Genomic DNA, 12,507 nt, shown 5'->3' on the forward strand with positions numbered 1-12,507 from the left:
TATTGGAGTTGGTGAGTATGTCTAGGTAATCGTGGCAAACAAGGCTTTTTTTTTTAAACGTATCGCCTAGTAAAATTGCATAAACCTAATGTCAAGTTAAAGTGTACTGTTATCTAGCTAACGTTAGCTGGTGGGTCGCTAACTAACATTGTGTATGATCTTATTCTTTGTATCTCAGACACATTTGCTTGACTCGTTATAGCCATAGACCCTGGCTGGTTAGCTACCTGCAGATTCATACAGAGGGGCTCTCCAATAGTAGTGCCAAAACATTGAAAGACGGTTTTCCCAAAAGTGAGTGTACAAGTTGATCAACTTTCAAAGCATAATTACTTTCCCATTGTTCCTCAGCTGTAGTGTATAATATACCATTTTGTAGCTCTGAGTCTCTACGTTTATCCAATGTAGAAACAGAAATTCAAATGTTGCTACATAAGACCGAATCCAGGTGGTGAATCACATATTTAGTTACATTTTTTAAACTTTCACTTAGTTAGCTAGCAAATGCAGCTAGCTAGTTTAGCCTACTCAAACATCCAGCTCAAACAGAGAGGGATGCTATGTTAGCTAGCTGGCAATGGCTATCCAACATGGGAACTTTTCCAAGACAAGGGTTTGGTTTATTAATTTATTGCCACGTGGCCAGCCGGTGTAACTGCTAAATTGCATGCTGACTGTACACTGTACTGCATGATTGTTTGCGTGTGATCGGGGTGTATTTATTCCACAGATTCTGTTAAACATTTCTTAAACGGAAGCAAACGGAACAAAACGGGGAAAAACATATCTGAATTTGTCCAATAGAAACTCTCGTTTGCAATTGTTGGAGAACATTTCAGAACATTTCCCTGTCACAGCCAAGAAAGCCTTGCACAATCAGACATTACCTTTGGATTTAACCTGGCCTGGGTAAGATTTTTTTATTTATAATCCTCTTTTTCATTAGTAAACCAAACGGCATCAGCTGTTCCAGGGCACCCAAGTCTAATTTGTTTGTGCCTTTTTACTTGCAGAGGTCGAGTCTTAATGTCATCAATCAGTGTCCAAATAAAATGGTATTGCTCTCTCAGACAAACCCCAAAAGGCTTAGTGGCTGTGAGCTCTCTCATGTAGGTGACCTAAGACCGACATTCAAAGAAAAACGAGGCGGAGGGAATTATCCCAGGAAACTGCCTAAGAAACCGACGGTAGGTACATCCCTCTCTTACAATGACAGCTACCTCTGGATTTACTCAGGAGATGATGATCCATTTATCTGCATAAAAAATGTGCTCGTTGGGGAGAGTGACACTTAATCCAGCTGGGATGAGGCCCTGTGGATCTGCGGCTTCCCAACTTCGGTGGTGATGAACAACCCATTTTATTTGACCTTTGACTGTATCTCCACCTCCATTATGTTAAAGAGGCAGGGATCAGTTGTGAACTGTCCTGCCTATCTGATCAACATTACTACCGTGTCTGGTTGAGACCTGTGAGTGTGGTGAACAGTCATTTCCCCTCCATTTAAAAGGAGTGGTCACTTTTGTCTAGGAGAGAGAAAGTGAGAGAGTGCCTGGGGCTCCATTCCCTGTCAATTTCATACCAATGCGGCCCCCTCTCCACTTCCACCACCAGCCCGCCTGCCACGCTCAAATCAGAAATGCAATCAAGTCTGTGAGCCACACAAGAGCACTCAAATCATCACCAAGAACAAAAAAAATAGACAAGCCATTTAACCCCTTTACCCTCATCAGCCTTGCACAGACCAATAACACATGGCATTAATGCAACTGGGCTGTTGACAACCTATAATTCAAAAGTCCATTACTAATCCCAGGGCCCTTTGGCATTGGAGAGAAGGCTTCAAACTTTGGTTTCCCCCGAGGAGTAAACATATGTCACATCAAAATGACAGGCCTCAGCCATGCTTCTGGTGATTGGTTTTGATTTGTTTTCAGCCAGAGCTCAACATGAAGAGGTAATAATGGAGACAGATTTGGGAGCAGATTTCCAAGAGACGCGCAAAGGGGCGGAGAATGCAACAGTTCAGAAACTCCCTGTCCACTCTCACTCGACAGTCAATCTCTGACAACAGCAAAAAAAAGTCACATCACAGTGGTGTTTACCTGTACCTCTTCCACTAGATACTGCTTTTGTAGCGGGAGGGAGAGAGATGTTTAAAAAGTAGTCTAATCATAGCTGCTACGGTGCAGAGGCGAGAGCCTATACCAAAAGCGATGGCCAGCAAGTAGAGGCAGTACAACGCTCAACGCTCACGCTGGTTATAGCATATCCCTCCCTTGAATAGTCTCGGAAACCCAACCCCAGGCAACACAGTGACTATAGGACTATTTTGGCATAGAGGAACTAGGTCACTGCCTTCGCTGATAACAAGAAAAATCTGGGGCCTCACACAACAAATCACGAGGTAGAAATGCCAAAACATCCCGATTCAAAAGATTGCAGGCAAAACCTTTGCAGGGGCTTTAGTTAAGGTAGTTGATGCAAACTAGCCACTTACGAAATGCACTCATTAAAAATAACCTCCATGATCTCCATCTTGATAGCTACTATTTTGTATTTTATTCAAGTGGATAAAGTATGGGTGTGAAGTTGGGATTCTTAACTTTAAGAAAAACAGTGTTGTTTAGTTTTTTCCCCCACTTAATTAAAATCACAGTGCAGTTATCAAAAAACATATTATTTTCTGTGTTATAGTCAAATAGGCTATAAAGGCCTGGGAAAGTTGTGTAATTCAAATATAGCAGGAGAGGAAGAAGAGAACTTTAAGATACTTTGGTGAATTGGCAAAAGGCATGCAAGACAAGAGATTGTGAGATGCAGATTACTAAAACAAATGAGCATGTGTCTGCCTGCCCCTCCTCTCTCTCCCTTGAGCTGGCCTGCCTGCCTGCCCTGTCTGTTCAGTCTTCGGTCTGTTGCGAGGAGAATATCTTAGCCTATTCATGGCACCAATGTTGCCGGGATACAGAGGTATCTACGGCCAGTCTTGCGAGCACAGGGTAGCCTACTCTACTCCATAATAAGAAATTACGGTAGGCCACCGGTATCCTTTCTCGATTACCCTTTAAAGACATAATGGAATGTGGCCCCTTAAAAGAGCCTTGGCTATGGCATGTTTGTTTGTCGGTCTGTTAGTGTAGGCTACACTATGGATTTTAAATGCCGACAGGAAACCTTCTCTGGAGATATGAACAGGCAAAGGAATGAGGCTTCTGAAGATGGACTAACGTCCATCACTCGGAAACCAGAACTGTAAATAAATAAATTTGAGCTTCTGCGCAGCAGCACATAAATCAGCGACGTTAATTGTTGTTAGGGAAAAAATACATAACATTTTATACCGAAGCAGAAGTTACTGAAGCTGCGTTCTATGTCTATAAAGGGTTGCGGTAGATATAACTTCATTGCCCGGCCCTAGCAGGCAAATGTAATAGGACCATTATTCTGCATTGTATATTGATGTTTCTTATCGTTTTAACAGAAAACAGATGTATTAAAAGTTATGCCAAATTGTCCATTTGTCACATCCTAGACCCTAGTCACTGTGTTGCCTAGAGTCGCGTTTCTCTATCTCTTGAGAAGCGACACCCATGCAAACAGTAGAAGCCTTCCCCATTGCCCCAAGAGACATATCCCCCCACTAACAACAGTTTAACACGACATGTCGAGGGTTCAGATAGTGAAACATCAACTAGGGAAAAATGAACACTCAATGATGGGAAGAGCGTATGGAGCTCAAGAACATGACTGTTCTCTGAAGTCAACAATCATCAATTCACGTGACAGTCAGGCATTAGCAATCAATCATCACAAACCTCAATCTGCACTTGTACTGTATGGGGCTGGTACCCTGGACACAGATTAAGCCTAGTTCTAAAAAGCATTCTCTATCGAGAACTTCCATTGAAAGCTCTTTTTTTCTCTAGGACTAGGTGTAATATCTGTACAGCAAACAGGTCCTTACATTTTCAGTAGTTAAAAAGACAGAAACCCCTTGAGTTGACAGGTCCCCTCTATTCTAACTGACCATAAAATGCATCAGCGCTGGAGTATTAGTGGGAAAGTTTAGCTGAAAACTGCGGGAGAAGGGTTTAGACCTGATAAGGCTTTTATACTCAGCGTGTCATCCGTGGCTTTCAAGAAATATGCCGATGAGTTTGTTCAGTCTGAGAGACTTTGCGTGACTGCTCAGCCCCTTCTTAACTCCACCAACAGATCTCCCATTCCAGGTAATATCCTGGGGCCCAACATGAGAAGAACCCCGTGACATTATAAAAGGAAGGAGAAGAAAACAAACACACAAAAATCCACAGCTGAACCCATCCCCTCGGAATAGCACTCGTTTAGAAGCGGTGAAAGAGCTTTGGTTACAAGGAGGATGGCTCGCACTGATGGGGATGACCAATGAGCTTCGGAGGGAAAAAGGAATGAGTGCAGAGTTTCTTCCTTCATTATCCCTCCTGTGAGAAATAATCAACATTGCTACATTTCCACCTGAGCCCCTCCTGAGTCTCTGAGCCTCACTACTCTCTCTATCTCTCCCTTTTTTTGAAGAGCCCACTGTGTCCGGCATTGTTCAACAGGACATTATATGAAATGCCATGCACAATCAGTGAAGATGCTTGTCCCCTTGCATCTCAGCTTGTTGTGGTTGACACACAAAGAGGAGCACAGACACATGGTACGCACTAACACACGTGCACACTCACACATACGCACACTCTTGCACTCACACACAGCTTTGTTTTCATGAATCCTCTGGACATTTTAGGGAGTAAAAATGTATTCCCATACAAAATCCTATTTCAGCTAACCTAACCCTTAACCTAACCGTAACCTTAACCCTAACCCCAAGATTAAAGTTAGTCATCAGTCTCAAGTCAAAGTCAAGTTCTGAGTCCTGAAGTCCCACATTATTCTATTACAAGTTGAGTCACAAGAAGTGTGACCCAAGTCCACACCTCTGGAAAACATGCACACACACACACACACACACACACACACACACACACACACACACACACACACACACACACACACACACACACACACACACACACACACACACACACACACACACACACACACACACACACACACACACACACACACACACACACACACACAGAGTGGTGCCCCAATTTCCTTTGATTAGACGCTCCTACCCTGATGACATGGATAAGAAGGCAGATGGCATTTCCTGTTGTTTGTTGATTTATTCATACTGCCCTTTAAAAAATATATATATATATATATGTCTGAAGTGTCCGAACCATTCTGGTCTACGAGGTTACTGTTTTGCCATGCTGAAAACACAATACTTGTTTTTCTCTACACTTTGATTTGTACACAACCTGAATTTGCACCAAAGGCTCAGAAATGCTTTTTTTGTGTGGAATCTGCAATTTGCTTTGCTCAGCAGTCAGCACAGAACAAGATACTTTCTTTACAGTGATACATATATCACATTGACCAGGGCCCATAGGGAGACCCATTCGGCTCCGGTCAAAAGTGGGGCACTATGTAGGGAATAGGGGGGCATTTGGGACGTAGCCGCAGTATGTTCAACTCATAACTGGATTAATGTCAGTCAGTGGCGTAACCCTAGCTGGCACCCCGTGGAGCCAGGGAGCTGACACTGACATCCCTACCATAGGTGATCAGTGAGGCGGACTGACAGGCGGCCGGATTGCCATCTGTGTTTGACAGTATCACTTTGGAGTGGCTGAGATTGTGTCACAATGCATCTCGGTCTACTCAGACATGAGCTGAGCAATGGATATTCTGTGGGGAAAGAGAGCGATATGGGGGGGGGGGGTGAAAGAAGAGAAGAGAGCCAAAAGACAGATATAATCGTCCAGGTGAAAAGTGAGAGAACAAGAAAGAAATATGAGCTGACGAAAGCGAGTTAATGATACACCATTTTTACACACACACACACACACACACACACACACACACACACACACACACACACACACACACACACACACACACACACACACACACACACACACACACACACACACAGGGGTGACAGAGCAACACAGGATAGGAGGGAGGGGGAAGCCCCGTTGTGTACCTGTGGGAACAGCTGCGTCCATGGTGGGCCTCTCCCAAGTGTTGACTTGCTCCCAAGCGAAGCCATTGGTCCCGAGGGCCACACTGTAGCCACAGCTGCTGTAGGGGTCTTCAAATGAACAGCTGCCTGTAGGTCACAACGAGAAGAGAGAAGAGTAGGGTTGCATATGTCAACACGATTAAGCCATATACTCACATCATTATTTCATCCCCGCTAAATAATTATTTTCCAGCGCATTAGGCTTTATGCTAGCCAGAAGCCATGGATTGAGACAGCAAGATGAAACTCGGTCTAATTAAATGTACTCTTTGAGATGTGTGGTTTAATTGCAATGAGAGGATTCAAAGGGAATTCTTAGGCGTTTTGTGCATTATCTATTTTGTCAATTACACAAATGTTTTGTGTTTTTGAGCTGCTTTTATTCGTGGATCGTTTGATGCAAAGCTCGCTTTCAGATTTGAATCTAATTTGTAAAATTGCATAAGCCAAGTACTAAACACTCATTGGCGGCTAATGACTTGCCTGTGTACTGAATGGGAAAATAAGAGCACATTCCATTCAAATGAGAGGGGAATTTGTGTCAGTGGCCTTTTGTTAGACATATTTTTCATTTTTGTTCCATTCTGAAAGGTCCCAAACATTTATCTCTTTGTGGTCAATAAATCCAAGTCTCACTGCTGAGATTGAGGCCGTCCTAATATGGACACCATACAAAACAAATGACTTTTCACTCTTCATATCAATAGTGTCAAACAACCACTCGCTGCACCATGTCTCTCTCGGTTCTGATATTTTCCGACACAGAGGGGGAGAGAAAAACACGCCGAAGCACTTCATCTCCTCTAATTAATGTTGCCTACCAATTTGATACATTATTGATAAGTTGCCCACAACAGATAAGTAACAGTTTGGATGATCAGTTAAAGCTCCTGCTTACAACCTGCACTCACATCTGCTCCTTGGGGAGGAGCTAGCGTAAAAACGGGGGCTTTTCATCTCTAAGGCTAGTTAGACAGTGAGTTGTAATGGGAAGGTTTTTCAGCAGCTGCGTTTCTTTAGACTCTCTGTGGAGACGTTGTATATAAAATTGAGTTTCACATGTAGCACTTTCATCAGTAAGGTTTGAATGAACTGAGAGGCATGGTAGAGTGTGTTCAGTCTCTACATTCAAAGAGGACATTGTTTACACCCATAAAATTGTCAGAAAAGATAAGTGTTCGTACCTCAGGATTTAATGTGGGAATCTGTGCGCTACAATTAATATTGCTGTCAGAATCCGATTGTACTGTAAATATTTAAATGAATATTTTTGCAATTTCGGGAGGCTACATAGTGAGGTTGCTAGCTTATGACGACACGATCAGCAAAGAGGTCTTTCGACATATCTGTTTTGAAATGTTATTGTGGTAGAAAAGGTAAAGAAAATGGAAAGTAGGCAACTGTACAGTACATTTAAATGTGAGTGATGATCGAATGTTGAATTTCTTACTGTAACCTTTAAATATCTCTTTTTAAAATAAGCTTTTTGGACAGATTTTTTTTCCGGGCTTATTTGGTGAAGTGTTTTCTGTATAAATGAAGTATTAGTGTTGATAAACACAAACATACACATCCATCTTGTGATCATACTCAACCAATTCATGGCCCAATTCTAAAACATTCCAGTCTTTAATCCATTTTGAAGCCCCAATTGGACCCTTTGATCATTATAACCTTACATTTAAGACCACTGTAATCCAAACACCAATGGGGGATAACTCAGCTAAAGCGTCTGTTTTCTGTTCACTTAGACAAGATCTTAGTTAGCTCCCATTAAATTTACTGTCATCATCTAAGATTTAATTACAGCGTTTACTAACATGTGCATTTTTTCAGTGTTTTCCCTCCCTGGCGGCATTTCCAAGCTAGGCAGGCTAGTATACGGCTCAGATGCTAAAGCTATTATTTCCACACCAGTAAGCATGCATAATAGCCAAATATGGCTGTCATTAATTTAGCAATAAACTGAGATACAGAATATCAGGACAGTGTCTTGTCATGTAAAATGTGTCTCTCAATTTAGGACAAATGTGACCTAACAAATGCCATGCAGCCATATTCATAGTTTCACTAGAGAATGCATGACTCAATAGGACCACTGTTTGTGGTCTTTTTTTCCGCTTGAGTGGAAACAACAAACAACTTGCCAATGACCCCTCTCTAGTTGTCACTGTGTACCTGGAATGGCTCAGGAAAACACACACACACAAGTCAATGGATTCAATCCGTTCGGACAGGATTGAGAACACAAGAGGGAGCAGGCTGATTGAATGCGTGAGATACGGCAGGGGCGGTAGGGTAGCCTAGTGGTTAGAGCGTTGGACTATTAACCGAAAGGTTGCAAGTTCGAATCCCTGAGCTGACAAGGTACAAATCTGTCGTTCTGCCCCTGAACAGGCAGTTAACCCACTGTTCCTAGGCCGCTGAATTTTTTGTTAACTGACTTGCCTAGTAAAATAAAGGTAAAATAAAAATACATATATTGTACGCACACTCAACACACACATAGGCAGACTCACTTTCACTCACACACACATCCCATTTGAAATAAATCCAGCTTGGCCAATAGCACTGAATAAGAGAAGAAAGATGACAAGGCAAACAAAAGGCACAGAGCGCTTCTAATAACACACATGACTCATTCAATTTATATGCTCCCCTCAACCCCTACTAATTCTACATTTTCCAATTTGCATACACATTTTAACCTTGGCAGCTCACTCCACACAATCCATTTCCCTAAGCCAATCTATCCCCATCCATCACCTTGCGGAGAGGGGGAGAAAAAGACTGTAGGTAGGATAGGTAGCCAGGCATCGGACAGAGGCTCTCCAAGCTCAATCAGGTCAGAGCTGGGTCATGTTTGGTGTTCATGCACCAAACGGAAGAAGATGGGGAGAAACTACCTGGACTTGTCCAATAAGAAATGCTAGAGGATACAGTTGCCTGGAAATGGAATCTGTCAACATCTCTACAAGAAGCATTCTGGGTTGATGAGCGGGTAGTAACAGGCTTCAGGGACGGTAAGTAAATCTCTGGATACATACATACAATATTGGCAGAACATAATGAACTGTTAATGAGACAATGCTTCTTGGTTTTACGTCTCTCTTCAGGCTTTGAAAGGCTCCCTTTTCAAAGACAATAACGGTTCATGTGAATGAAACATACTCTATTGGAGATACATCTCAGTTCACAGTGTATCAATAAATAATTGTCACTTTCTTAACCATAACCTGGCTTAACTGGCCTCTAGACCACATGGCTAGTGAACACAATCCTGGAAAGGGTTAATCCTGTATAGATCCAGTTCAATGATCTGAATGTATGACCTGTACTGTAAATATGCTAACATGACTCTCTGCCTCATCCATACAACTAACAAAGTCAACTGGTGTCAGAAGTTGGATCCGAACTCACTAACGTAACAAACACTACACAATGTCTAACCATTTAAGAAGTTGTGTGGAATGTACGAGCCCAAGAGCCAACTCTTCCTCCAAGACTTATGCAGGTTGTCAGTCGTTTTTTATCCCTTCTCTGATTTTAGTATTTGCATACTAATCCCACTTCTCGACTAAAATGGCAGCTTTGCATTAATGACTCTATTTTCCTCTCCTGTATGAGTCAGGTGGTGTGTCCTCATAGGAGGCCAGTCCTGATCCCCTAATTCTAGGGATTGGAAGAACAGACGATACGGAAGACCACAATAAATCTGCCTGAAAAGCAAGCTTCTTTCTGCCTTTAATACACAACAAGGAAACCCGTCATATTTTCAAACAAGAAATCCCTTACATAGCACTAGGCACAGGGATTATGCTTTTCTATGAATTTCCAATGTTGCGGGGCCACAGGAGGGCAAAGGAAAATATGTGAAGGCAGAAATGGATACAGTGTGTTTGTGTGTGTACCTGTATGACACTTCCCCACTGTCCTTGGGTCTGGCTGTGCTTGTAGGGGGGAGAAGAACAGTGTGTGTCCTTGGATGCTCGTTATTGGGCCTTCTGCGAAACACAGTGGGGGATTTATAAAGCCAAGCCAGCAGAAAACACAGGCACAGGGTCCAGAGAGCTTCCCACCAGGTCACTCACCCACAGCCAATCAGAGCACAGGCTAAAGGATGTGGAAAAGCAGATGTTGTCTCTGTCTCTCACAGTGTCTTTTCCACCTTTTTCCACTATCCCTCTTTTCATTTCTGTTTAGTCAGACTTGACAGAAATGACCCCCCCCCCCCCCCCCCCAAGGAAGGCTGTCTGTTCTTGCTCAGGCTGGTTAGAATTGACAAATGTTTCACCATAGCACCCCAGATCATAAAATGCACTCATAAAAATAATGAGTTTATACAAAATGCATGTCATGCCCGTTTCTCCTCTTAGAAAAATGATTACCTACGTGTAGTAAAGCACACACTAGTATGTAACTATAAACGGCTGTTTCTTGTGCTTTCATAGGGTGATTTAAATAGATGTAGTCACACATACACTATGTAATACAACAGCATGTGGACAACACTCAATTTAGTGGATTTGGCTATTTCAGCCACACCCATTGCTGACAGGTGTAAAAAATCGAGCACACAGCCATGCAATTTCCATAGACAACCATTGGCGGTAGAATGGCCTTAATGGCCTCAACAAGTCAGTTCGTCAAATTTCTGCCCTGCTAGAGCTGTGAAGTAGAAACGTCTCGGTGCGACAACGGCTCAGCCTCAAAGTGGTAGGCCACACAAGCTCACAGAACAGGACAACCGAGTGCTGAAATGTGTAGCGTGTGTAAAACTGCCTCTGGAAGCAACATCATCACAATAACTATTTGTCTGGAGCTTAATGAAATGGGTTTCCATGGCCGAGCAGCCTCACACAAGCAAATCTTCGGCTGGAGTGGTGTAAAGCTCGCCTCCATTTGACTCTGGAGCAGTGGAAACGTGTTCTCTGGAGTGATGAATCAAGCCTCACCATCTGGCAGTTCGACAGGATAATCTGGGTTTGGCGAATGCCAGGAGTTGACTACCTGCCCCAATGCATAGCGCCAACTGTAACGTTCGGAGGAGGAATAATGGAGGGGGGCTGTTGTTCATGGTTCAAGCTAGGTCCTTTAGTTCCAGTGAAGGGAAATCTTAATGCTACAGCATTGAATGACATTCTAGACAATTCTGTGCTTCCAAATGTGTGGCAACAGTTTGGGGAAGGCCCTTTCCTGTTTCAGCATGACAATTCCCCATGCACAAAGCGAGGTCCCTACAAAAATGTTTTTTTTGAGATCGGTGTGGAATAACTTGATTGGCCTGCACAGAGCCCTGACCTAAACCCCATTGAACACCTAATGCTCTTGTGGCTGAATGGAAGCAAGTCCCTGCAGCAATGGTCCAACATCTAGTGGAAAGCCTTTGCAGAAGAGTGGATGCTATTAAAGCAGCAAAGTTGGGACCAACTCCACAATAATCCCCATGATTTTATCAGGAGATGTTCAATGAGCTGGTGTCCACTTACTTTTGGTCATGTAGTGTATCACTACTACAAATACACACACCATGCAACAATTTGTACACTCTATGAAAAATATTATTCACCATCATTTTCTCCTCCAAGTATGAGTCCTTAAAAATAACACCAGTTGATTCTTTAAGCCCACCTTCTGTTACAGTAATGAGCTACAGTGTCTCTTTGTCACACTCTAAATGTTAGCGTCTGACTCCTCTTCACCCTGCGCGCTCAGAGATGAGCTGTCACTCAGCAAATTAGCTGCAGTAAATGCCCGTCACACCATGCCTGCCCATATCTCCTCAGCCACTTGAAAACTCTGTTCACAGCCCCACTGCCACCACCCCGTCACCCACGAGCTTGAAGAAGACGCGTGGTGGCATCAGAGGGATGCTAAAGCCTTGTTTAAGAGCTCAGAGCCCCAGCGGGTGAAGGGGTTAGCCCTGGGCTCATTACAGACCTCACACTCAGTCAATAAGATTTTGGTGCAGCAGAGTGACTAACCTTGCCTCACCCAGGGCCCTCGCTAATGTGAATATATTGAATGCTAGGGCAATGTGGCAGGGGCTCCCGAGTGGCGAAGCAGTCCAAGGCATTGCATCTCAGTGCTAGGGGTATCACTACATACCCTGGTTTGATTCCAGGCTGTATCACATTCCATAGGGCGGCGCACAATTGGCCCAGCGTCGTTAGGGTTTGACCGGGGTAGGCCGTCATTGTAAATAAGAATTTGTTCTCAAATGACTTGCCGAGTTAAATAAAGATCAAATAAAATGTATCAGCCTCAGCTTTGCTGCAGAAGAGCCACTTATTAGCATTAGATTTGAATTTGTGATTCATTAACTTCGAAAGTAAGTATGCTGACTTTACTATGAACTTTGACTGAGAGCCCCTGGAGGCTTT

At 43.2% G+C, this 12,507-nt stretch overlaps 1 protein-coding gene across 1 annotated transcript in view; it reads right to left on the reverse strand.

Annotated features, from left to right (window-relative positions):
* The window catches only part of LOC135542364 (receptor-type tyrosine-protein phosphatase T-like), a 553,030-nt gene that overhangs the window by 422,196 nt on the left and 118,327 nt on the right, over positions 1-12,507 (reverse strand). Inside the window, exon 2 of the mRNA XM_064969287.1 lies at positions 6,086-6,211. Coding sequence (XP_064825359.1) covers positions 6,086-6,211 — 126 coding nt within the window. The remainder of the gene's footprint in view (positions 1-6,085; positions 6,212-12,507) is intronic.

The sequence above is a fragment of the Oncorhynchus masou genome, chromosome 6 (genome assembly GCF_036934945.1).
Source record: "Oncorhynchus masou masou isolate Uvic2021 chromosome 6, UVic_Omas_1.1, whole genome shotgun sequence".
Lineage (NCBI taxonomy): Eukaryota > Metazoa > Chordata > Actinopteri > Salmoniformes > Salmonidae > Oncorhynchus > Oncorhynchus masou.